Source organism: Triticum urartu, chromosome 6 (genome assembly GCF_003073215.2).
Source record: "Triticum urartu cultivar G1812 chromosome 6, Tu2.1, whole genome shotgun sequence".
NCBI classification, from domain to species: Eukaryota; Viridiplantae; Streptophyta; class Magnoliopsida; order Poales; family Poaceae; genus Triticum; species Triticum urartu.
The window spans coordinates 535,034,242-535,058,249 of record NC_053027.1 but is presented as its reverse complement, the minus strand read 5'-3'; the positions used below and the strand labels follow the sequence as shown (position 1 = coordinate 535,058,249).

The following is a 24,008-nucleotide window of genomic DNA, read 5'->3' as shown; positions in this document are numbered from 1 at the left end:
ATAGGAAGTGCTATTTCGGGCATCGGGACAAGTTTCGGGGTCACCGGTATTGTACCGGAACCACCGGAAGGGTCCCGGGGGTCCACCGGGTGGGGCCACCTGCCCCGGGGGGGCACATGGGCTGTAGGGGGTGCGCCTTGGCCTACATGGGCCAAGGGCACCAGCCCCAAGAGGCCCATGTGCCTAGGGTTCAAGAAGGGAAGAGTCCCAAAGGGGGAAGGCACCCCCTAGGTGCCTTGGGGGGGAGGGATTCCTCCCTTGGCCGCCGCCCCCCTAGGAGATTGGATCTCCTAGGGCCGGCGCCCCCCCCCCTTGGACTCCCTATATATAGTGGGGGAAGGAGGGATTTTCATAACACATCTTTGGTGCCTCCCTCTCCCTCTCCAACACCTCCTCCTCCTCCTCCATAGAGCTTGGCGAAGCCCTGCCGGAGTACTGCAGCTCCATCAACACCACGCCGTCGTGCTGCTGCTGGAGCCATGTTCCTCAACCTCTCCTTCCCCTTGCTGGATCAAGAAGAAGGAGACGTTACGCTGACCGTACGTGTGTTGAACGCGGAGGTGCCGTCCGTTCGGTGCTAGGATCTCCGGTGATTTGGATCACGTCGAGTACGCCTTCCTCATCCACGTTCTTTGAATGCTTCCGCGCGTGATCTACAAAGGTATGTAGATGCAATCCAATCACTCGTTGCTAGATGAATTCCTAGATGGATCTTGGTGAAACCGTAGGAAAATTTTTGTTTTCTGTAACGTTCCCCAACACTTACTAGCGACACAGTGTTTGTCTATATATTCACACATGTATTTAGGTTTCCGATCAATACAGTTCTAGCATGAGTAATAAAAATTTATTATGAATAAGGAAATATAAAAATAACAGCTTTATTATTGCCTCTAGGGAATATTTCCTTTATGAGCAACCAAAGGTGGCAAGGAGGTGGGCGGGGCAGTGATAGTGATAGACTGATGGGGAGGTGATTTAACGAGTGGAACAACAGTGGTCGCAAGAAGGCATGGGAAGCAATGTGAATCTGAAAGACCGACGAGTATGGAAGATCTATAGGGTGAGACCAGAAGTAGAGGAGACGAGGTGGCGGGCGACATTTAGAGAAATTATAAGCCGTCCCACCATCTTTGTGGGTTTTGAGAGGTGGATCAAGAGGGAGACCAATCTTTCAATATATATGAATAAATATAGGGATAAGAAAAAAAATTGGACCTCCAAAATATCATGGATATAAGAGCATCTCTAGCAGACCCTGCGGCAGGTCGTCCCGGAAAACTTTTATACGGTACCGCGAGCCCTCCAGCGGAACAGATCCGGCAAACTTGTCCCGCATATGTTTTGCAGAACGTGTTTACGGGATCTGTTCCGAGCCGGAGGGCTTGCGGTACCGCAAATAAAATCATAAGACAAATATAGACAAGTTCATCATCACTAGTTCATATCTACTTCATCGTCATATATATACATCACTAGTTCATCATCATACTAGTTCATCACATCCAAAATCATGCGCAACATACGAGGTATCAAGTTTGGCCTTACAAATGCGCGATCAAACAAAACAAAAGATGCTCAAATGACATAGAGCAATCAAGAAACATTCTCATTGTTGCGAAGAACGTCACCTCCATCTTCATGAACTTGGACAGGAGAGTGAGAGGCAGCATCCTCATGAACTTGGACCGGAGAATGAGCTCCACCGCCGCCACCACCATTCACATGGTGTGCCAAAGCATCAAAGCTACCACCATCACCACCACCACTACCACCACCATCACAACCACCACCACCATTCACATGGTTTCTCGAAGCACCAACCCCACCTACAAAACCACCTCCACCACCATTGCCAAAGCTAGCACCACCCCAATGCCGAACCCTTCACCTCCACCACCTTGGATAACATGGACTCTTTCATCTTGGCCATGTAACCAATTTGATCTCTCAAGGTGACTACCTCGGCCATCCTCTTCATTCTTGCCTTCTCCTACTTGTTTGTCCTTGTGTCTCCCTCCTCTTGGTGTGTCATCACTATCATCATCATACTAATCTTCCAATTTTACGCCTTTATTTGGGGGCGGGGGGCTTTTTTTGTCCCCACCCTCCACTTCTCACTATCCCGGAGCCATCGCCAACAATGATGAATATTGAATGACCATCCGTTTTTGCCTGGGGTTTGCTTCTAGTACTCATTGGCGACGCGATTCTACACACAGACATTGAGACAAATACGAGCTCATGCTCTTCATATCAAGACGGCCAAAGTCACCATGATGAAAAATACTCACATAATCATCAATAGTGACGCCACTTGGAGGTGCATTCTGCACTTGCTCCAAGCACCCACTCCAACGGCCACGATTTTTGTTGATGGTGTCCCAGCGACCTTCGAGTAGCTTCAAGGTCCGGCCGGAAGGGAATGGCATCATTTGGTGATACTTGTCCTCGATCCTTTGCCAATTGTTTCCATAGCTTTGATCTTTGCCGACCACGACGTCAAGAGAGATAGCATCCCATGCTTGAACTAAGCACACATCCTCCCCATCCTTGCATCCTAGTCGACCTCGTCGATCACTTGCATGTGATCATCACCGCCATTCTCTTGATCCACCTCCGGCTCGACATCAACGTGAGTCGCATCGAAATTGCCAAGTGGGGCACTCAAATCCACCTCGCTCTTGGCCAACATCTTCGTATATGTGGAGGCCACACTTTGGCTACAAAATTTAACGGGAAAAGCTCAAACAAATGTTCCGAACGGCCAAAGCATAGATCACCGGAGCAAACCAAGCAAAAGGAAAAAAAATGTATACCTCCCGGCCATTTCATCGAACACGTTGTAGGCATGACCGGTGGAGTTGCCGTGAATATGGATGCCGTGGCCGGTCGAAGGTGGATGAGGAGCCCTTCCTCTTGTCGAGATCGCCTTCTTCCTTGGGAGCTTCGCGGCCGGTGGAGGAGGTCTTCTTCCTCCCGCCCGCGGCCTTGACGGGTGGAACCACGGGGCCGAAAGAAGGTGTCACACCGGCTGCGCCCACTTGGACATGGTGGTTCCCCTGCCGCTTGCTCTTGATGGCCGCGACAGAAGGAGTTGGGGCGGCGACGGCATGGTGGTCGTGGGAGGCGCGGGCGGATGGAGCGGCGGCGGTGGTGGCGGCGACACATGATATGGGGCACCTGGGGGCGGCAGGTACTCCATTAGGTCGAATTTCGGCGCTGCGAGGCCGGACGGCGAGGTCGGAGGTGGAATTGGAGGCGGCGGCGGCGCGGGAGGCAGGAAGTGAAGCAGCCGGAAGTGGTTCACGCCAAGGGGGAAGGAGAGCCGACAAAAATAGGTGAAATCCCGTAAATACGAAGAAAATGGGCCGACCAATCCGGAATCACACAAAAAGAAAATCGAAACATCCAAATTTGCAGGATTTATTCGGGACTGAAAACACCCTCCGTCCCGCAAACCAGCGGTTATTTTGCCGGATAGCCCGGTATGCTAGATATGCTCTAACACTTTACATTGACATTTTTTTTAGTCGCATCTCGATTCTCGCCCCTCAAACAGATTGTGTTTCGACCCTGTTCGCAGCCTTCGGCACCGCCTCTTTCCCCCTCCTCAAGTCCGCGGCTCCTCTCTCCCCAGACGACCGGCACACACCGCCTCCTGTCCCATTTCCATTTGCGCCGCTCCTCCCCCAAGCAGGACAGGCACGCACCAAGCAGTCGCTGCTGCAGCATTGCCTCCTCCCCTTCCTCATGGCCGATCCCTCCCACTCCTCCGCGACGGCGAGCGACGCCCTCCCCGCCGCGGACCTCCCCGCCGCGGCCCTCCTCGCGTCGGCGGTCGACACAGATGCGCTGCACGCGGGCCACGTCGCGTCGGCGGCCGCCGCAGACGCGTCGCACGCGGGCCACCTCGCGTCGGCGGCCGCCACAGACGCTCCAGACGCGGGCTTCCCCGCCGCAAGCACCGATCCGGACATGAGGTTCGACTTCGAGTCCGATGAGCTCGGGAAGGAGAAGACGGTCGGTACTGTGGATGAGCGCGACCTGTTCGTCTGCTACATGGGCCCTGAGGCGTGGCCGTCCCACCTCGAGGCCACCAAGTCCGACCGCCTCCCCCACCTCCTCGCCGCCGCCATCAAGGCCCGCAAGCCCGAGATGATGAAATCGGTGAGAATAGCTTCTCATTCTCTCTTCTGTTTGGCGAATTGGCTTGTTCCGTGATGTGATTACTGGTATGCTTCTGATCGAGAAATTTTAGTTTGTTTGGTTCAAGTGAAATTGATTGCTCCGAGCCTAGATGATGGTACTTTAGATTATGTAGGTCAATTTGGTCGCATGCACATGGTGCCGATGCTTTTGGTTTCCTGCAGGGCATGGTGACCCCCTTACTAACTAATGTGTATTGATGGATGTTGTAGTTTCCAACTGCTTTTGCCGAGTTAGGTTTAATTTATTCACACTGTGGTAGAGTGTATATGTTATGGAATGCTGCTAATGTCACATATGGGGTTAATCTTAATAGGAAATGCAAATGTACATGGTTTTGGGGTGCAAACGTACATGGTTTTGGGGTGCCATAACAATGTCCTTTATCAAATAGCTTGTTCCTGGTGCAATGCTGAACTTTTTCTCGGGTTCAATTTACTGCGTATGTATAGCTGTTCTGGTTCCAGATATTTTTAGAACAAGTTCTTATTTTAGATAGCAGCAAGCAATGCGTGTACATCTCAAAAGTGTTACTCTAATCCCGAATTCACTTTTAAGTTATTATGTATTCTTTGGTGCGTGTGTTCTATCTCTGTTTTCTTGTTGGGAAGTTATCTCATTCTTTTTGTTAATTCTCAGTTGGTTTTCATGCTTGTTATGGGCATTGAGATGTGCAGCTGTCGTAGTGTGATCCAATGGTCCAGCAATGTGACTTGTGCTGAAGCACAAGCCACCTTGTAATAATTAGATTAATAGACAAGAGTTGCCTATGTTTCATTTTATTGATCTAATGAGTGGTCTACTAATGTTATCAGACTGAACTCACCATCTGTGAAGAAGAAGGCACTGAGTCATCTCTTGGAGACGTGTTGATCTTTCCTGATATGATCCGATACAGGTACCTTACAAGGCTGGACTCATAATTTAAACATGCAAATTTCCTTTCTCCGTTAGGCACTGAAAAGTAATACATGTATGTGATATGCCAGCTGATTATTTTGTTTAATTCTTGATGTACTGTTTGCAGAGGGTTGACATGCTCTAATGTCAACACTTTTGTTGAAGAAGTACTCATGAAAGATGCTGATTGGCATGATGGATTTCTTGAGGCTATAAGAGGTTCCTATGTTTTTGTCTGCTGCCATGAAAGCAAGGATAGTAAGTGTGGTGCTTCTGGTCCTGCTTTGATTAGAAAGTTCAAGGAAGGAATCGAAGCTCAAGGTCTTGGACCTCAGGTTATTGTTAGAGCTTGTTCTCACTTGGGAGGTCATGAATGCTTAGGGACCGTCATCATATTCAGTTCAGATGCCAAGGGAGAAGTGACTGGTCATTGGTAAGAGCCAGGAACCATAGTAAACTCACATTCTTTGGTTTCAATTTTATATTGTCATAAACTAGTCATTGATTACTATATTTGTAACTGTAGGTATGGTTATGTTTCTCCTGACGATGTGAATTTGTTGCTGAATAAACATATGAGACAGAATGAAACAGGGGATCATATACGGAGGTATGCTTCCCCGGTGCATATGAACATTTGACTGAAGATGGTTACTCAGTTTTAGCCTTTAAATGCTGCATAGTGCATACATAGTGTCACTGAGGACAATGATCATTTCAACTCTGCAGCATTTTCTCTTGCTGTTGTCTACTTGTATATTGGCACTGACATGCTTATGTAAATGTTCATTTTGTGACTAATTAATAATTTGATATTGTAAAATGCATGGTGTCTGTTCTAGGTTTAGTGTGTGTATAACTTGTTATTAATCTGTTTCCAAATGATTGGCTACTTCAAGTACATAGTTTATGAGTTAAAGGAAGATAGCAGGATGAAAATTATATCATCAGATGCTTCTTTTCTAGAGCATTATAGTAAAGTAAGCCAACAGTCTGTTATAAAAAGCCAACAGTAAGAGTATTGCAAGCATTCTAGCGGGGGCATAGATAAACTACTCCCTCCGTCCCATAATATAAGAACGTTTTTGACATTAGTGTAGTGTCAAAAATGTTCTTATTATGGGACGGAGGGAGTATGTTGTAGCTTGTTTTTACTCCCAGCAGCCGTAGTTTGTCTCAGTATTGTTCGACCACCTCTTTACAAGTTATTTTGTTAGTGTGATGCTATATATTGTGTTTTATTATTGCAAATGTCCTTGATTGTTTCTTTGCAATGTCTTCAGAAATCAAAGAATTACATTTATATAGTTAGTCTTGTTATAATGGAAGCAGTAACAAATCTTATTTCTCAAATATTGTATAAACCCATTGTACTTGTTCATGTTCAGTTGTCCTTCTGTCCTATGCTTGTTCATAGCAGATACCTCTCTTTGAACTATGGTTCTTACACATGCTACCGTATCCTATCATGCAGGGGTCAGTTGGGTTTGTCTGAAGAGCAGCATCTGGAAGATTTGGAGCTTAAGCGCGTGAAAAATGGTATTACTGTGCTCAAGAAGGCAGGGACAGGGACAGGAGGGGAGGACAATTTGATGTGCAGTCTTCAGGACATCATGGACCTTAGTCCCGAAGTAGAGAACTTAGAATTCGATTCCTCAAAAATGAAAGAGACAGATGCCATGTATTTGGCTGCTTTAGCAGGGGATGGAGTGCCGCAGCAGATCCCTCCTTGCCCGGACGCAATTAGCTCTGAATCGGTGGCTTTTTTTTGTGTTGAAGCACTTTTATATGTGTCATTATGTTAGTGTGATGCTACATAAAGATGTTGCGGTGCATTTTCGTAAATGCCTTTGATTGTTTCTTTGCAATGTATTTCGAAATCAAAAAATTACATTTTTGTGGTTAGTCTCATTATAAGGAAAGCAGTAACAGATCTTTCTCAATCATTGTATAGATCCTTATATGTCTTTATTCATGTTTAGTTGATATTTCTCCCTATGTCCATAGTTGGATACCACTGTTTGAACTGTGGTTCTTACACATGCTATATCCTATCCTGGCGTGCAGAGGTCAGAAGTGGAGGTGCCGCTGCAGCAGGCCCCTTCCCACCAGACCGCAATTATTCCTCAAAATGCAAATAGTGAGAATGGAGCAGCAGAAATGAATGGGCACAATACAGATGGGCTAGAAGAAGAGAATGGAAGGAGTGCTGCTGATAAGACCATTCTTCAGGTAATTTAACATGTGATACTTGTAGCTTCTATATTTCTGTACTTCCTCTTCTCTTGGGCTGGGGGACCTGATTAGTCTCATTATAACAAAAGCAGTAACAGATCTTCCTCAATTATTGTATAAATCCTTATATGTCTTTATTCATGTTTAGTTGATCTTTTTCCCTATGTCCATAGCTGGGTACCACTGTTTGAACTGTGGTTCTTACACATGCTATATCCTATCCTATTGTGCAGAGGTCAGAAGTGGAGGCGCCGCTGCAGCAGGCCCCTTCCCACCAGATCGCAATTACTCCTGAAAATGCAAATAATGAGATTGAAGCAGCAGAAGTGAATGGGCACAATACAGATGGGCTAGAAGAAGAGAATGGAAGGAGTGAAGTTCAGGTAATTAACATGTGATACTTTTAGCATCTACATTTCTGTACCTGCTCTTCTCTTAGGTTGAGAGAACCTTACATCGTTGGACTATTGAAGCTGCTGTAAAGTTTATTGACCCGAACAGCAGGATCTCTGCTTTTGCATTGAGAAAAAAAAAAGGGGGGGGGGATACATCTGCTGGAGAGCAACACAGAAGAAACTGGAACTGAAAACGGTGCAAACGCACCCAAACAACTCACTGAACACACCTCAGCCTCTTTCCCTCTTAGCGGCTTTAAGCAGGTTAAGATCATCGCTAGTGAGAGAGTACGGACTGAATGTTCTCCTCTTTGTTCTCAAAGATTCTTCGATCGCCTCTTTACAAATGTGTCATACCGTGTAAATTGCCAGCAACAGCTGCTTCTTTTCCATTTTGTACAGGTGCTCTGGCATTGCACTTTCTCCACCACCCTTTTAAAGTCGGTGCCCGCAATCCTGCCAAAGCTGATCCCAGGCAGATGCTAGCCGTCTCAGTCCACAACTCATTTGCAAAGTTGCACTGCAGAATCAAATGCGCCGCAGATTCAGGAGCAAGATTACATAGCTTGCAAACTGTGATGTGCGGCTAGCCCCTAGTAGCTAATCTGTCCACTGTCCACTTCTGGTTTTGCAGCAACAACCAAGCATAAAACTTCACTTTTCTCTCAACACTAATGAACTAAAAACTGCAGCTCTCAACTCCTCTGCAGAAAAAGGCTCAGCCAAGTGATGAAGGTAAAAACTAGGCATACCCAGAAAACACCAATTCAACCCAGCGGTCTGGCCAGTAGTACTGCACCCCATTATCTGCGAGATATGTTACGATAGAAGGTTGGCTTTATCATTGTAGTCAAAAACCTCACCATTACTTCCAGATAGCACTGGTATGTGATTTTTGTTCTCCTCCTTGCTTTTGCCCTCAAGTGAAAGAGCCGGGTATTCGCATCTCCCTCCTTAATCTAGGTCAGCCACGATCTCTGCTGCCATTTGATCCAGTGAATCCTCTTGAGCCAAGTCTAACTTGAAGATCACCTCATTAGCTAGCTCGGTATGGAAGTTAATATCAGTCAACCTCTCCTTATTCCATCTTTTCAGCACCCTTGCTGTTGAGAGCTTCGTGTGCAGCATCCTCTGACTGTATCAGTGGTCTGGACTGGCTCCGCCCAGTCGTTTGTAGCAAACCTCCTGAAACCCATCCAAGTCAAGCCAGAAAGCTTTGAACCGGAAGCCCTTGAACCTCTGCCCTACCATCAACGGGCAATGGTCCGAAATATTTGTAGAAGCCGGCGACATCTGTAATTGAAGGAATCTCACATCCTAATCTCTAGTTAAGAAAACTCTTGATTCTTGTCAGAGTAGAGCTCTGCTTTTCATTATACCAGGTGAAATGCCTTCCCAGCAGTGGGAACTCTCTTAGTTCTAGATCTTCAATAAGATCACTGAATCTTCCAATCATCCTCAAATTAAGATTGTCATTGCTTTTCTCTTCTTCCCTTTTAATTAAGTTATAAATCTCCCAGAATTAACCATTCCTGCATAGGCACCAGTCAAAGACCAACTCATTGTTTGATCTGTCGGTAACAGTTTCAGTCAAAGAGAAATGGCCAGGGGCCGTTCCATTCAGAGCAATCTTGCAATATGACGAACGAGCAACCAAAATCCCCCCTCTCGTACATTCAGCCAACTTGTACACAAACTCATCTGTAAATATTGGCCCCAAAACATCAGACACCAACATCCTATCACACAAACCCAACTTGGTTTCTTGGAGGCAAACCACATGACATACCTTATCAGACAGAGAATTACGAACAGACCTCCTTCTCGCTGGGTTATTAAGCCCCCTTACATTCTAACATAGGATTTCTAGATCCATAAAACATAAAAACAACTCAACTCTCTGCCTGACTGACGAATAGGACGAAGCCAAGCATCTGTCTTCAACACTAGAGCAGACCAACACCACACAAGGATGAAAGAGGAACCTAACATTGATAACCGAATAGGCGACGAGGGGAGGCAAACCAGTACCTAAACTGCTATGGTCAGCACCGGCAGCGCCGCCTCATTCTTCTTGAGAGGACGGGATGCCTCCATCAGATCGTTGACTGTCTGGATGAAGTTTTGTCCCGGCTCCTTGTAGATGTCCAACCCTGACAGCCCATCATGTAGCAGCATGCCATTGCTGTAAATTGACAAGGCTGAATTAATTCAATAAAGAGACTGACGAGTATCCTAACCTATTTGCAGACTGAACATATACAGGATCCTAATGCAGCTGATCCCACTGGTCTGAGAAATGATATTATCAAGAAGAAGTTTCTTATACCGGAAGATTTTAATGGTATGCTTGATGTTTCTCTTCTAAAAAAATTAAATATGATTGTTGAAATCATTTCATGTGTTCTGTTAATTTTTCAGGTGAGGCAGTTCTTGATCATTCGGACGTGCACAAAGTTCGTACCGCACAAGAGTTGCGAAACATCATTGAAAACACTAGTGGCTGGCTATCAGCCAGAATTACTAAAGCATTGCTAGTAAATGGGAGTGTTTTTCAAATACCAGTTCACATGGTCATCGATAAAACCTATAGAAAGAGCGGCGCTGTATGCGTGGTGCGCGGGGAAGAACTCCCGCATGTTCCTGTAGAAACTAGTCTGTACACTCATAGTCTTACTGCTGTACTGGCAGAGCGGCGACCCCAATATTCCCACGTATGTGTTATTTGTTTCACATTTAACGTCTTCATACAATATTCTTTATGAAAATTTCATAAGTTGCCATTTCCATCAGGTTTATGCAAAACAGACATATAACACCAAGGGACTAGTTAGAATAAGTGGCATAAAGCTCAGTTAGTTTTTGTTTTTCACTCTGCAATTTATGTGAAATTTATTGTTTTAGATCTCCGACATGGTGATCGAGAAGCATGACTTCAGAGGCAATTTATGGGCCCGTAGAAGGTACTCGCTTCAAGGTGATAATGAATACCATGTTCTGCAGTGGCTCCCAAAGGTGGTAGAAGATACCAAGGTAACTCCTAAACCTGTTGCACCAGGTGGTGCACCAGTTATACTCATTCTCTTTGCTCAACCAGCAAGTGCCTTCTGCTATGGTTTATTGGCTATGAAACCCACTTTAGTACAAAGCTACTATGTTCCTATATCTGTTTTCATCTTTCTTTCTTCCTTGCAAATCTATATATTTGTTTTATCAGCTGCATTCAAATGCAATGAAATTAACATAGAGTGCGTAAACATATATAGGGCGATGCTAATGTTGTGCAAGTTGCTACTAGTCTTACTACTAAGGCTGTTAATCAATTTGTCTATTTAGGCAATCAAGGTGAATCTGGAGATGAAAACACAGCAAGCTGAGGAAGCTCCAGCAGATGATTTTTCAATCAAAAAATGCATCGCTGTGGTGAAGACAATAGAAGAATTGTCAACTGATGAGAAGGTTGGCTCCTTCGATATTTTCAAAGATGAGAACAACAGAGCGATTTTTCTCTGTGCTGATCCAGAGACCCGTCTTCTATGGTTAAGAAAGCAGCTGAGTAGAATAACTTGACTCTGAAAGGTAAGCATGTCGCAGTTGCCTTTGCTGTTCTAAATTCAAGTTATATTTCTTGTACATATTAGTTGCAGTCCGAAGAACTGACCTTCACTTCTTGTACACAACTGTCACTCAGGGCCTTCTTCCGGTTGGATTGCGAGCGTACTGGGGGACGGTGCTCTGGACAAGGAGGTGCATGGCACACCTATGGTGATCTTACTGGATTGGTCCTAATCTCTGTGTTTTTTTTTAAGTTTTTCATTTCATGTTAGTACAACCTCTGAAGGTTGCAGTCTTTTTCTGTCGTATGTGTGGAGGATCAAGGTGGCTGGGATGGCTTGTGTTTGCTCTGCTTTGTCCAGTCATATTTGGAATGGTGTTGTCTAATCAGATGATAGAATATAATTTGTTACAAGTGTTAAAAAAAAGGTGAATGTTTCTTATCACTTTGACCAAATAAAATCAATTCACCAGACCTTGGCCTCATCTGGGTCACCATAAAAGGCATGCTGCTTGGTAATAGCTGTCAATTGAGAACTTATGCATGACTTCAGTCCAGGCAGAATAGTTCTTAGATATTGGATATCTGCTAATCGTGGTATCACACAGTGTTACTGTGAATGTTAATCGTCAGAGTTGCCCATTGTTTAAAAATGAATACAGCTCCTGTGTTGGAACGTGAGTGGCTAGGATTCAAGGCCGCGTCTCCGACGGGTGGCAGCCGTCGTGACCGCGTCGTCGGGCTACTGGGCTGTGGCCCGGTGCTCCTGTTGGCGCGTCGGGGCGGGGTGGCGGCCCCCCCTTCCAGCCTTTGGTGTCTCCTCCGTCCGCGGGCCGGCTGCTGCCGGCCTTGGGTGGCCTCTGCGACGATGCTGCAGCTGGGGGTCGCCGGATCTGGTCGTCCTGGCTGGGTTCGGCTCGTCGAATCTGGTCGGCGTCTTCCGACAGCGAGGTGGATGGCTCCGGCATGGTGGTGGCGCCGCCACGGCGCCGGGGGTGTGCGGTTCAGCGGATATGCGGATCAGCTGCCGGTGGCTGGTTGCGTGGGGGTGTGGAGGCCAGTGCTCCGGGTGTTTGCCTGCGTGGCTTCTGCCGACGCCGACGACGCGGCACCCGTGGGCGTCGTTCTTCCTTCCTGAAGGGTCGTCGTGGAGCCCTCTGGCCTTGTCCACCCTCAGGGTTCGTCTTCGGGTGAAAGCCTATGACTATGTCGGGCGACGGCGTCGTTCCGTGTCGCTTCCCCCCTTGGGGACGTCGTCTTGAAGACTTGTTTCCCTCCGCGTTTTCCATGGGCTGGACGTGCACAACATCAAGGTTGGCTGGTACCCAACCGGTGATGCGAGATGTTGGCGTTGCGACTTGTGCGGTAACGACGATGGTAGCGCGTGGAGCTGGGTCGCGGCTGGTCCTTCTGATGTCGGTGTTCCGGTGCGTCAATGGGTGTGCCTATGATTGCATCTCGCTGTGACAGAGAAATCGGAGCTGCGTGTGGCAGGGCCCCTGCAGCAACGATGACTCCATGAGGGCGGATTCAGCGGACAGTGCTCTTCGGAGGCTGCGATGGACTAGGTCGGTGCGAGGCTTGCAACTTTCTCCCGTGAAGCGCATCAACAAAATCGAAGCTGGCGGTCTTCGACGTCTCGGCCGATTGTTTGGCTTTGGCCGATGAGGTCATCGGGTGTCGTTCGTTCGGAGGGGTCTTGACGAGTTGTCGGCGGCGAAGTCGGAGTCGCCTGCTCGGGGAGAGGTGACGACGATGACAATGCAGGCAACCTCGACGGTGTCCTCTCCTCGACGGTGTGTGTGGTCTTGTGGGTGCCAGGTCGGCCGGTGTGCCTTATTGTTGGTCGTGTTATGACGGTTTTTGCCCGGGTTCCCGTTAATTAACCGGGCAACTCTCTTCTTCTTAATCAATGAAAATGGCAAATCTTTTGCCTCGTTTTAAAAAAAATTCCCCAAGCGCTGAACTACTATTCAGGAGTCAAAGCTCCAGGCCTTGGATGTGGCTACAGCCGCCTATCTTGGCGGTTCGTCTACGTGGTTATGCCGAGAGGCCGGCTCTGGGCACAAGGCGGCATTTTTCTTCTCTGGAACGAGGATGTTTTGGATCTTCATGGCATTTTTATGGGCGAGTTCTACTTAACGGCGGCCATCAAGTTCTACTTAACGGCCCGTCGGCTAACAACCGGAACGAGGATTTTTGTTGTTGTTGTAGTTGCTGAGATTACTGCTCATAGACCGGCGCCTAGGTTCGAGTGGCTGATTAATGGTGATTTCAACCAAGTCTATAGGGCCAGAGACAAAAACAAGCGGGACGTCAACTGGAGATGTATGAATCCATTCCGTGCTTTGTGCTTAAGGGGATCCACTTGCAAAATGGTCGCTTCGTGTGGAACAGTGAAATGAGAACCTACCCTGAGCAAGCCGGATGTGATCTTTTGCAGCGAGGATTAGGATATCCAGTTCAGCGACCACATTCTTCACGCCCCCTCCCCCTCCTCATCCTTGTCAGACCATTATCCGCTGCTCCTTGCTTCCGATGGTGGGCCAAGAAAGCCTAGGTGCTTCAAGTTTGAGAACTATTGGGTCAAGTTGCCGGGCTTCAACGAGACTGTTGCTGCTGCTTGGGCGGAGCCAGCGCCGCACTTTGAGCCTTGCCAAGTGTTTTTCCATAAGGCCAACTCCACCGCACGACCCCAAACAAACGCCCGGTTTGACCGGATTTCGTCCCTTTTGGGGCGGCAATGGGTTCGCCATGTCCGTTTGCGGCCGTTGGGTTGTCGGTGCGTCCAACGCGCGGCCGCACCCCAAATCATGTCTGAGGTGGACATGATTAAAAAAGCATAAAAACTAAAATAAAATGCCAAAAAGGTAAATAAACGCAAATATAAAAACATAAAACATAAGTTAACCATCACAGCCACAAAACGGCCCAGTTCCATGGTTCACATAGCCATAATTAACATAAAAAACAAAATAAAACCACCGCCCGCTCGCTCCTGCCGTGCCTGTCGGTGCCATGGCCGTCGCCGTCTTCAGTGGCCGCCGTTGTCGTCGTCGCTGACGAGGTCGACGTAGTCCGGCGGCGTCCAGAGGTGGGACGGCGGTGCGAGGTACACGGGGGCGGGCTGAAAGGCGGGAGGTGCCTGCACCACCTCCTCCCGTGGCGATGCCTCCCGCTCCGGTGACCGCGGCAGTGTGAGGCACCAGTTCACGCCCCCCACGGCGTCGGCCATCTCCGGAGCCGTGCATGACCAGCTCCACTGCTGGCCCACCAGGGCTGGGTGCAACGCGACCATGAGCTCCTTCATCACCTCCTCCGCCCTCACCATCTGCAGCTCCGGAATGGCGACGTCGCCGGCCGCAGAGAGGGCCATCATCTCCTCGAGGCCCTCCCATTGGCGCTCATCGTGCGTGTTCATGGAGTCCTCCATGACACGTTGCATGAGCCGAGCCTCCTCCTCCGTTGTCATGCGAGGAGGTGGTGGTGGCGACGGAGATGGTGAAGGCGACGACGTGGGCGTCAGGCCGCGCACCCGCGTATGCCCGCGCACCTGGGGAGCAGCTGCTGCGCGCTCTCGATGTGGCCGCCGCGGCCCCGACGAGGTGCCGGCGAAGAAGGAGGCGCGCCGCACGTCGTGCTCGTCCCTTAGCCACGTGTCCCACAGGTCCGAGTCGGGGGCATACCTGGGGTCGTCGTACAGGTCGTCCAGCAGGAGGCAGCGACGACGCTCGATCTCCTCGCGGCGCGCACGGCCGCTCGTCGGGACCGGCGGGATCGGCACCCGGTCGGTGGAGAGATGCCAATTATTGGGGAGGTGCACGTCGCTCCACGGGAGCGGCGTCCTTGCCTCCCAATAACGGCGGCATACATCTATGTTGATGTACTATCGGTCGCGCTCGCCGCCGGCCGTAGGGCCGATGGTGAACGGGCCAGGCGCGGGGGCCGACGTCGTGGTGATGCGGGCTCCTCTTTCACGGAGCCGTGGCGGTGGCCCAAGGACGAGCCAGCCTCGCGGTCGTGCTTCCCCTTGCGGTTTCAGAACACCATGGCTGCGAGGCGGCTGGCCGGCGAGATCAAGGACAGGGAGAGGGAGAGCTAGGGTTTGGGCCGTGTCGGGTTTCAAGGAGGCAGAACGGGCTGGAGTGGGGAGTGTGGACGACGACCGGTCCACGGCTTCGCATTTAAGAAGGACGGCGACCGTTCGTTGGGCCGATGTCAGGTGGGGCTGACCGCTCGTGCACATTAATGTCGGGCGGTGGGAGATAGGTGGCCGCCTATCACGCGACCCCGAAGCGGACGAGCGACGCGTCTGTTTGCTGTCCGCCGCGACCCAAACCCGGCGCATGTTTGCGCTCGAAATGAGTTGACCCGGACACAAAATGAACCCGATGGGTCCAGGCCGTCGTGCGCTGGGCCTGTGGTCTATCTGTTTTGCTTCAAACGGACGTGGGCGAATGGGATGGGGTCCTGCGCGGCAGTTGGCCTAAGCTCAGGAGAGTTAGCCTCGGGCTAAAGAGTTGGAGTAGATCCTTTGCTTCCAATGCCAAGCTCCACTTTGACATGACTCTCAAGATCAACCTTCAGCTTGACGTCGTGCAAAGAGACAAGAGAGTTGTTAGAGCATCTCTAACGGACGGACGGTAGCGCGGCGTGCTAAAAAAGTTTTGTAGCGTCGAAATAATGTTTTTGCGCATGGGAAGTTTTCCAGGCGCACAAAAACACGACGTTCAATACGGCGGCCCTACCTGCAGCAGCCGGCAAGCACTCCGGCGCCTCAAATTTGCAGCCCCGCAGCCCGCGCGCATGCCCGCGCGTTAAAGTTTTTTGAGTGCACACTACTTTACAGCGCCTACGGAGCGCTTTATTTTTTCCTCCGGCGCATAAAAACGCTGGTTTTTAAGCGCGTGAGGTAGTTTTGGGGTGCCTGTTGAAGATGCTCTTAGACGAGGAATGCGATCTGCACAAAAGCCTGAAGCGACAGGTTGTTAGCCTAGCGGTCATGGAAAGATCTAGGAAGCGTCAATCTTCGCATGTGAAAAACCTTAGAAAAGTCACTTGAAGATCAACGCGCAGAGGAGAAAAAACTCTATTCATAAGCTGAGAGCCTGATGGTAATGGTTGAGTCAGGAAACACCAAGACAAGGAGAAAATCATGCACCAAAACTTCAAGGCCACGATGACAAGAGAGGTTGGGGACTTTAACGAGTGTGATCTTACTCTCTTTGGGGAGTCATTTTTTTTAGGGGTTGGGGAGTCTTTTCGTGAAGAGGAGATCCGTGCCACCATCAAAAACCCATGCCAAATGACAAGTCACCAGGGCCTTTTTAAGGCTTGTTGGCATATTATTAAGCCTAAGCGCATAGAGTAATTATGCTCTTCTCCAGACTTGCACCCAGAAAACATCCATTGGCTTAATTTTGCGGGCATGGCGCCAAGAAGAAGATGTGCCTATCCCCACCGCCCACGCCACCGCACTTCCCATCGCTCCTCCCCACAGGTTCGAGCGCTGGTGCGACCGGATACGCTTGCTTCCCCCCGCGCTGCTCCATCTCGCCGCCACCGCCGTTCCCTGGCTCGGAAGTGGAGAGGAGAACTACGCCACGGATCTCGTCAGATCGGTGGCCCAGATCCGCGACTACCTGCACCGCGGATGGATTCCCACGGCGACGGGAGCAGTGCATCAGACCAAGAGATCGTTGGATTGGTGTCGGGTTTGGGGAGGAAACAACGAGCAGCGGCAAGGGCGGCGAGAGATGCGGAAATTATAGGTCAGGTACGCGATGCGAGGATGCTCCTGGCACTGTGAATCATGTCACGAACCACCCAGGAAGAGAGGGGTCGGTTGTTTGCTCTGGGACAGCCGCTTACTCCTGTGCTGATTTTAAATTGGGCATCGGAGGAGGCTTGTTCTACTTCCCGTATTCAGAGGGCGAAGTGGAGTATCTTCAGAACAGTGCAGAGATAGCTGCGAGAAGGGATAGGCAAGTGAGGCGAGGACAGGGATGAGCCTGACTCGAAGTCGGCTTGAGGTATGTCCAGGTTATCCTCCCATCTGCTGCAGACCTCATACTGCGAGTGAGGGGGAGAGGGCGTGGAGTCGCCATTGTTGGTCTTCAAGGATTTGGGCGGATTCCAGTTCAAAATCCCACGTGATCCAGAGGAACAGGAATGAGCTGACCGGGTCAAAGCTATTGCCAGGTCAGAGACATAGGTGGGACCCGCTGTCAGTGAAGAGGGTGAGGAGATTGGGGGTGACTTCTTTAGCCAGTTGTGGTTTGGTGAGGACGATAAAACAAACACCTCCCCTAGGGTTCCTAGACAGAGAGAGGCGGCGGTGTGGATCCGCAAATCGCTGTTGGAGGCCAAGGCTTTTGGTGTTGAGAATTGCCACCCAGTTTCGGAAGGTGAGAGCACAGGCCAGGTAGCCACCCAATTCAGCATCTCCGAGTCGGGGTGGTTTCGAGATCCGGAGACTATGTTTGCTGAGATCTACGAGAAGGTGAAGAGGGGAGAAGGAGGCCATGGAAGGGGAAGAGGAAGGGGGAAGGGTGAATCCAGCAGAATCCTGTGCCCCAAGATGATTAACAGCAATCTGGGCCGCCGATGATGTATGGGTTTCCTCCATCCATGACACTGCAATTTGGCTTCCCAGGCGCCCCTCCTTGGGGTTTCCTAGGTGCTTACCCTCTGTATCCACCTCCTCCAAATTCCCCGTCAAGCAATCAATGGGTTGCCCCAGGACAATCTCATGTGCCCCCTGGGAGTGGCCACCATGGTGGTGGGCGGCAACAAACAAGTGGAGGGGGTCTGAAAAACCAGGCTGGAAAAGAGAAGCAGAAGAAGAATTTGAATATATCTAGCTCTATCAACATTACAGGGGGCAAAGAGAAGATGGTTGTGGATTTCACTGAGTATAGTCAGTCAATGGAAAAGAGAAGCAGAAGAAGTTTGTTGGTAGTGCTGCTGCAGGTTTGGGATTCTATCATATTGAAGTACCAGACATGGGGAAGAATGCAATTGGAAGCTTTAAGAACTTTGGAGTAGTGTACATTGAATTAGGAGAGATAAGTAAGGAATACTTGGCCAGGAGTTTGCAGTCATCTATAAAACTAATTGGCCTTGGCAGATAAGATCAATTGGCAGATGGTCTTATACTCTTATCTGGTGAAGTTTCCACCACATATCTCTGTGGATCATGTAGCTGGGTACCCATGTCTTGGTCTGTCTAGGGAAGATATCATTGTTAAGGTAGTAGCTTGGAAAGAGGATCTAGAGAAAATGGACAGCTTAACCGAAGTTTGGGTTCAATTGAGGAAATTGCTGCCCAAATGGTGTGAATGGTCTTCACTTGACCAAATCACGTCTGTTTTTGGACTGCTTGTGGAGGTGGATTGGGAACAGATGTTCAAGAGTATGTTTGAAGTGGTCAGAGTTAAAATACAATGTAGAGACCCCAACAAAATTCCAAATGAGAGGTTGTTCTCTCTAGAAGGCAAATTAGTACAAGTTCAGATCACTGTGGAAGTCCCTAAACCTGTGTCTATAGAGATAGAACCTTCAAGGTCTGGGCACAAATATGGAGATGGTGATGCTGACAAAAACAATAACAGTGGAATGGAAACTGATGGTTGACTAAATGAAGGGGGAAACAACCAGAGATCCCTCAATGGCAATGGTGGGAACAATAGCAGAAATGTGGATGGAGGTAGTGGTAATAATGGCCAGAGAACTCATTCCTTGTGTGATATGATGACTCCACCTAGTGAGAAAGCTATTTGGGAGGCTTTTAAGAGGAAGGATGATGTGAACTATGAAGAAGCAATTGAGATACAATCTGATGGGAATGAGGTGGTGCTAACAGAAAACCCTGAAAGGGAAGTGACTAGATTTCTGTTTGTGGAAATGAATGAGGAACTGGGGAAAACTGGAGAGGAAATTAGTACGATAGAGACAAAATTCCATGCAACTAGTGATGGGACGAAACACAATGTGGAAGATGGTGAAGATGAGGTTTATCTTCCTGATGACATTATGCCCACTTATGAGGAGGAGGGGGTTATGTTTGATCATAGGGACAGGAATACCTCCAAGAAGCAGAAGATCTGGGGCCCAGTTCAACCTGCAAGGAAGAGCACTAGGGTGAAAGGAAAACTGCCCATTATGGAGAAAGCTGAATTGCTCAAGATGAAGAAGGATTTGGAATTACCAAAAACATCTGTGAAAGGTATAATAGACTCAAACCCTTTTAATGTTTTACCTGTTGAAGAAATAGTAGATATGACCGATGTTATTGGTGTAGAGATTAGAGAAAAACTTGAGCATAAGAGTACTACTACTCCTCTAGATGATGTAGGACATAATGTAGAACCCTGGTAGATAGGGGGGAATGATAGAGTAGAGAATCTAATCAGTAAGAATAGACATGGCAAGCACCCTGGAAACAAGGTTTGCAAATGAGGTACATCTTCTGGAACATTAGAGGGGTTGTGGCCCCTGGTAGGCATAAATGTATAGAGGATACTATTTTACCTTTGAATCCTGCTTACATAGGTTTTCAAGAGACTAAAAAGGAATCTTTCTCCAATTCCTTTCTTAAGAATTTATTAGGGAATAGGAACTTTGAGTGGAACTGGTTCTGCTGGGGGTATTTTAGTAGGTGTAGAGTTAGACATTTTCAAGATCATTAGTTGGGAGATTTTTAAATTCTCTGTGAATGTAGTAGTTTGTAAGAGAGACACTCAGGTAGTATCTAGGATTACCACTGTATATGGCCCTGCATATGAGGAAACTAAGCAAGAATTTATCTCTGTTTTGCACCAGATGTTCCTTAACTGGACTGGTCCTGCAATTGTAGGGGGAGATTTCAACCTAGTTAGAAGTCAAAATCATAAGAACAATGGCAGAGTAGATTTTAAGTGGATTGACAGGTTCAATTCTTGGGTGGACTATTGGTCCCTGGTAGAAATTAATATGACCGGGAGGATGTATACATGGGCAAATAATCAAGCAGATCTGATTATCTCCAGAATTGATAGAATTTTCTGTACAACTGAGTTTGAGGCCACCTTTCTTTAGCTAGTGCTAGAGTGCTTCCTAGAATTGGGAGTGACCATACCCCTGTTATTTGGGAGTCTGGGTGTGATGAGCTTCCTAAGAAGAATAGTTTCAAATTTGAAAAGTGGTGGTTAACTATGCCTAAATTTAGAGAGATAGTGGTTAGGCCTTGGGATACTAGGTGTTTTAGTTCCAACCCTATAGATATATGGCAAAGTAAAGTGAGAGTTTTTAGGAGAATAGCTAGAGGTTGGAGTGCTAACCTAGAAGCTTATCTTAGGAAATATAAAAAAAGCACTCATGGAAGAATATGATAGAATGGATATCCAAACAGAGACTAACAGGCTTTCTAAGATAGTTAGGAATAGGATGAAGGATATTTTAAATGAGCTTAGTGATATATGGTGCAAAGAGGAGACTAGAGTTAGACAGAGACATCTTAGAAGGTGATAGAAATATAGCTTACTTTCAGGCAGTAGCTAATCAGAGAAGGAGGAAGAAAATGATCTCTGTCCTAGAGGGCCCTGAGGGACCCCTGGAAGAAATGAAGAAAATAGCTCTAGGTTATTATAAGAAACTCTTTAAAGCTGAGCAGAGACCTAATATTGCTTTGAAACAAGACTTTTTCAATGGTAATGAGAAGGTTTCTATAGAAGATAATCTTAAAGTAGAAGCTAGATTCACTGAGGAAGAGGTTAGGAAAGCAGTATTTGACTCTTACTCAGATGGAGCACCTGGCCCTAATGGCCTGCCTTTTATGTTCTTCCAAAAAATTTGGGACATAGTTAAAGATGATCTTATGGCTATGCTTGAGGCATGGTATGACCATGACCTAGACATTTTTAGATTGAATTTTTCCATGATCACCTTGATCCCTAAAGAAGAGGAAGATAAGGAGATGAGGAAGTTTAGACCTATTAGACTTCTTAATTGTTGTTTTAACATTTTCACTAAGGTCTTGACTAATAGACTAGCTTTGTTAGCTAGCAAATTGATTTCTGAAAATCAATCTGCCTTTATTAGAGGTAGGTACATTTTGGAGAGTGTGGTTACTGCACATGAGGTGCTACACACTGCCCATTCCTCTTGTAGGAAAGGGATGATTTTGAAGATTGACTATGAAAAGGCATATGATAGAGTGAGTCTAGATTTTTTTTTCTATGAGGTTCTTGAGTTAAGAGGCTTTGGTAGAAGATGGATTAACTGGATTAAAAGTATCACTCAACAGGGATCCATTGGTGTCAAAGTTAATGGGGAAGAGAGTGATTTTTTTATTACTAGTAGTGGGCTGAGACAAGGGGATCCTTTTTCACCCTTGCTTTTCAACCTGGTGGTTGTTGTCTTTGCTAATATGGTGGTTAAAGTGTCGCAGTCTGGTCTGAATAGAGGAATGTGCCCAAATTTCTGCCCAGGTGGGATCACCTGCCTACAATATGATGATGATACTTTACTTTTTGTAGATAATGATCGTAGAGCTGCTATTAATCTCAAATGGGTCCTGACCTGTTTTGAGTTAGTGTCTGGCATGTCCATTAACTATCATAAGTGAGTTAGTCCCCATCAATTTAGAGGAGGAGGAGATTCAAACTTTCCTTGATGTTTTCCACTGTGTTAGAGGAAAATTCCCAATCAAATATTTAGGGATTCCCCTGCACTTTGATAAACTCAGGAGAGAAGATCTACAACCCCTTGTTGATGCCCTCGAATGGATGTTTGGAGGGGTAAACTGCTGTCTTTGCTTGGTATGGTTACTCTAGTTAAGACCTTCTAGCCAGCACCCCAATTTATATGATGTCCTTTTTTAAATTCCCCAAATGGGCCATTTCCTTGATCAACTCCTAGTTAGCTAACTGTATTTGGAATGATAATGAAGGAAATCAAAAGATTCATTTAGCCAATTGGCAGTATGTGTGTATGAGAAAAGAATATGGAGGCATGGGTATTCCAAATCTGCAAGATTTAAACCTGTGCCTGATAGGTTCTTGGATAAAAATATATATATTCAGTGAGGGGTCCCTATGGAGGAAAGTTATTGATGCCAAATATAATACTAAGAGAGCAAACATCCTCTCATGTAATGAACCTCACCCATCTCAGTTCTGGAAGGGGGTGATGTGGGCCATGAAAGCTGTTAAACTTGGTTATAAATGGGCAGTAGGACGTGGAAGATCCATTATATTCTGGGAAGATATTTGGTTTGGTAACTCTCCCCTAGCTACCCAATTCTGGCATTTGTACTGCATAGCTAATGATAAGAACAAAACTATTGCAAAAACATGGGATGGAAGTACTCTCAAGATTTCCTTTAGAAGGAATTTTGATGAAGAGCTTATGCAACAATGGTTTGATTTGGAAATTATTGCTAAATCTATAGTTTTCACTGATCAGGAGAATAGCCTGATTTGGCAGTATGAATCAAAAGGCATCTACTCTTCTAAATCCCTGTATGCCATTATAAATTTTAGAGGGGTACAACGTATTTACACTCCTACGGTGTGGAGTTTGAAAATCCCACCTAGAATACAAGGTTTCATTTGGCTGTTCTCTCAAAATAAAATTATAACTTGTGATAACTTGAGGAAAAGGAGCACCCCAAAACCCTTGGAATGTGTTCATTGTACTGAGATAGAAATTGTGCATCATCTTTTCTTTGACTGTGTGGTTGCTAGAGTAATGTGAAAAGAGGTAGATATAATTTTTGGTAGGAATTTTCACTCTTTTTTGGAGTTAGCTGCCTGCTGGCTCTGTAATAAGAAATTTATGCAGTTAAATGTAGTCTCTTCTGTTGTCCTGTGGGGACTGTGGAATACTAGGAACTACATTGTGTTTAATAGGTCTAAATGGACTTCTGTCAAACAGGTCTGGTAGAAAATAAGTCACTACTTAGGAGATTGGATGAAGCCTCACAAGGAACTACGGGAGGGATAGACAAAACAATTCAGGGATCATCTGCTGGTGAGATTGAGATCGCCGCTGGAACTGGAACCGTACTAAGATGTCAAGAAACTTTGGAGCAGCTTTCCTAGTCTAAAACCATCCAAGGGCTTACACATGGGGGGCGCGCCACCTTGGAGGAGGTCAAGAACAATCCAAAGTTAGCGGAGGAGATCCATGTAGTCTTTGTCCCCATGATCTGAACGTAGAAAATGTGGTGTTGATTCACCTGTCTTGTTTTTTTTTGTTTCTATTCCTGGAAGACTGTATCCTGATGTAGCATTTGTTTGTGCTGGTTTGGAACCGTTTGGAACCTGGTTGTAGACCAAAGGCTCTGTATGACTTTTGGTTTCATTTCTATGAAATGCAGCCGGGGGAGCTCCCCTTTGATAAAAAAAGGATAGTGCGGAGGCCATCTCAAATTTTCTCCTTATTAGCCTCGTCCATATTGTTGGCAAGATCATTGCCAAGATGTTGGTGACGAGACTCCCGCATTTCATGTGCACCCTTGTTTCGCGAGCCCAAAGCGCCTTCATCAAATCTAGGAGCATCCACGGCAATTGCATGTTTATGCGTAATTTTGGGAGACACCTTCATATGTTCGTCCGCATGAAGTTGGACTTCCGCAATGCATTTCACTATGTTCGTTGAGAATATTTTAATGGATATTTTTCCAAAGGAAAGGCTTCCCGCCTAGCACTGCACCATAGACGAACAATAGA

The 24,008-nt window shown here is 47.2% G+C and overlaps 1 protein-coding gene across 2 annotated transcripts; it reads left to right on the top strand.

The window, feature by feature from the left end:
- Window positions 1–3,564: 3,564 nt before the first annotated feature.
- Window positions 3,565–11,737, top strand: LOC125514998. Of its 2 annotated transcripts, XM_048680406.1 has the most exons (12): window positions 3,565–4,170; window positions 5,025–5,107; window positions 5,237–5,542; window positions 5,636–5,719; window positions 6,584–6,830; window positions 7,177–7,341; window positions 7,578–7,727; window positions 9,990–10,083; window positions 10,161–10,453; window positions 10,644–10,772; window positions 11,076–11,318; window positions 11,431–11,737. In XM_048680406.1, exons 1-11 carry the CDS (start codon window positions 3,754–3,756, stop codon window positions 11,307–11,309), a joined length of 2,202 nt encoding a protein of 733 aa, XP_048536363.1. In that variant the 5' UTR covers window positions 3,565–3,753; the 3' UTR covers window positions 11,310–11,318; window positions 11,431–11,737. The 2 variants fall into 2 exon arrangements, 1 of the variants encoding a protein (XP_048536363.1); XR_007286744.1 differs by lacking the exons at window positions 10,161–10,453; window positions 11,431–11,737 and having other exon boundaries at window positions 11,076–11,230.
- The last annotated feature ends 12,271 nt before the right edge of the window (window positions 11,738–24,008 follow it).

What these genes read in the sequence shown, in the direction of transcription:
- LOC125514998 (XM_048680406.1), top strand. Translation starts at nt 3,754, where the DNA reads ATGGCCGATCCCTCCCACTCCTCCGCGACGGCGAGCGACGCCCTCCCC. An exon ending in GGAGAAGTGACTGGTCATTG is followed by an intron (nt 5,543 to 5,635) that starts GTAAGAGCCAGG and finishes TTGTAACTGTAG; the next exon opens with GTATGGTTATGTTTCTCCTG. An exon ending in GGGATGGAGTGCCGCAGCAG is followed by an intron (nt 6,831 to 7,176) that starts ATCCCTCCTTGC and finishes CCTGGCGTGCAG; the next exon opens with AGGTCAGAAGTGGAGGTGCC.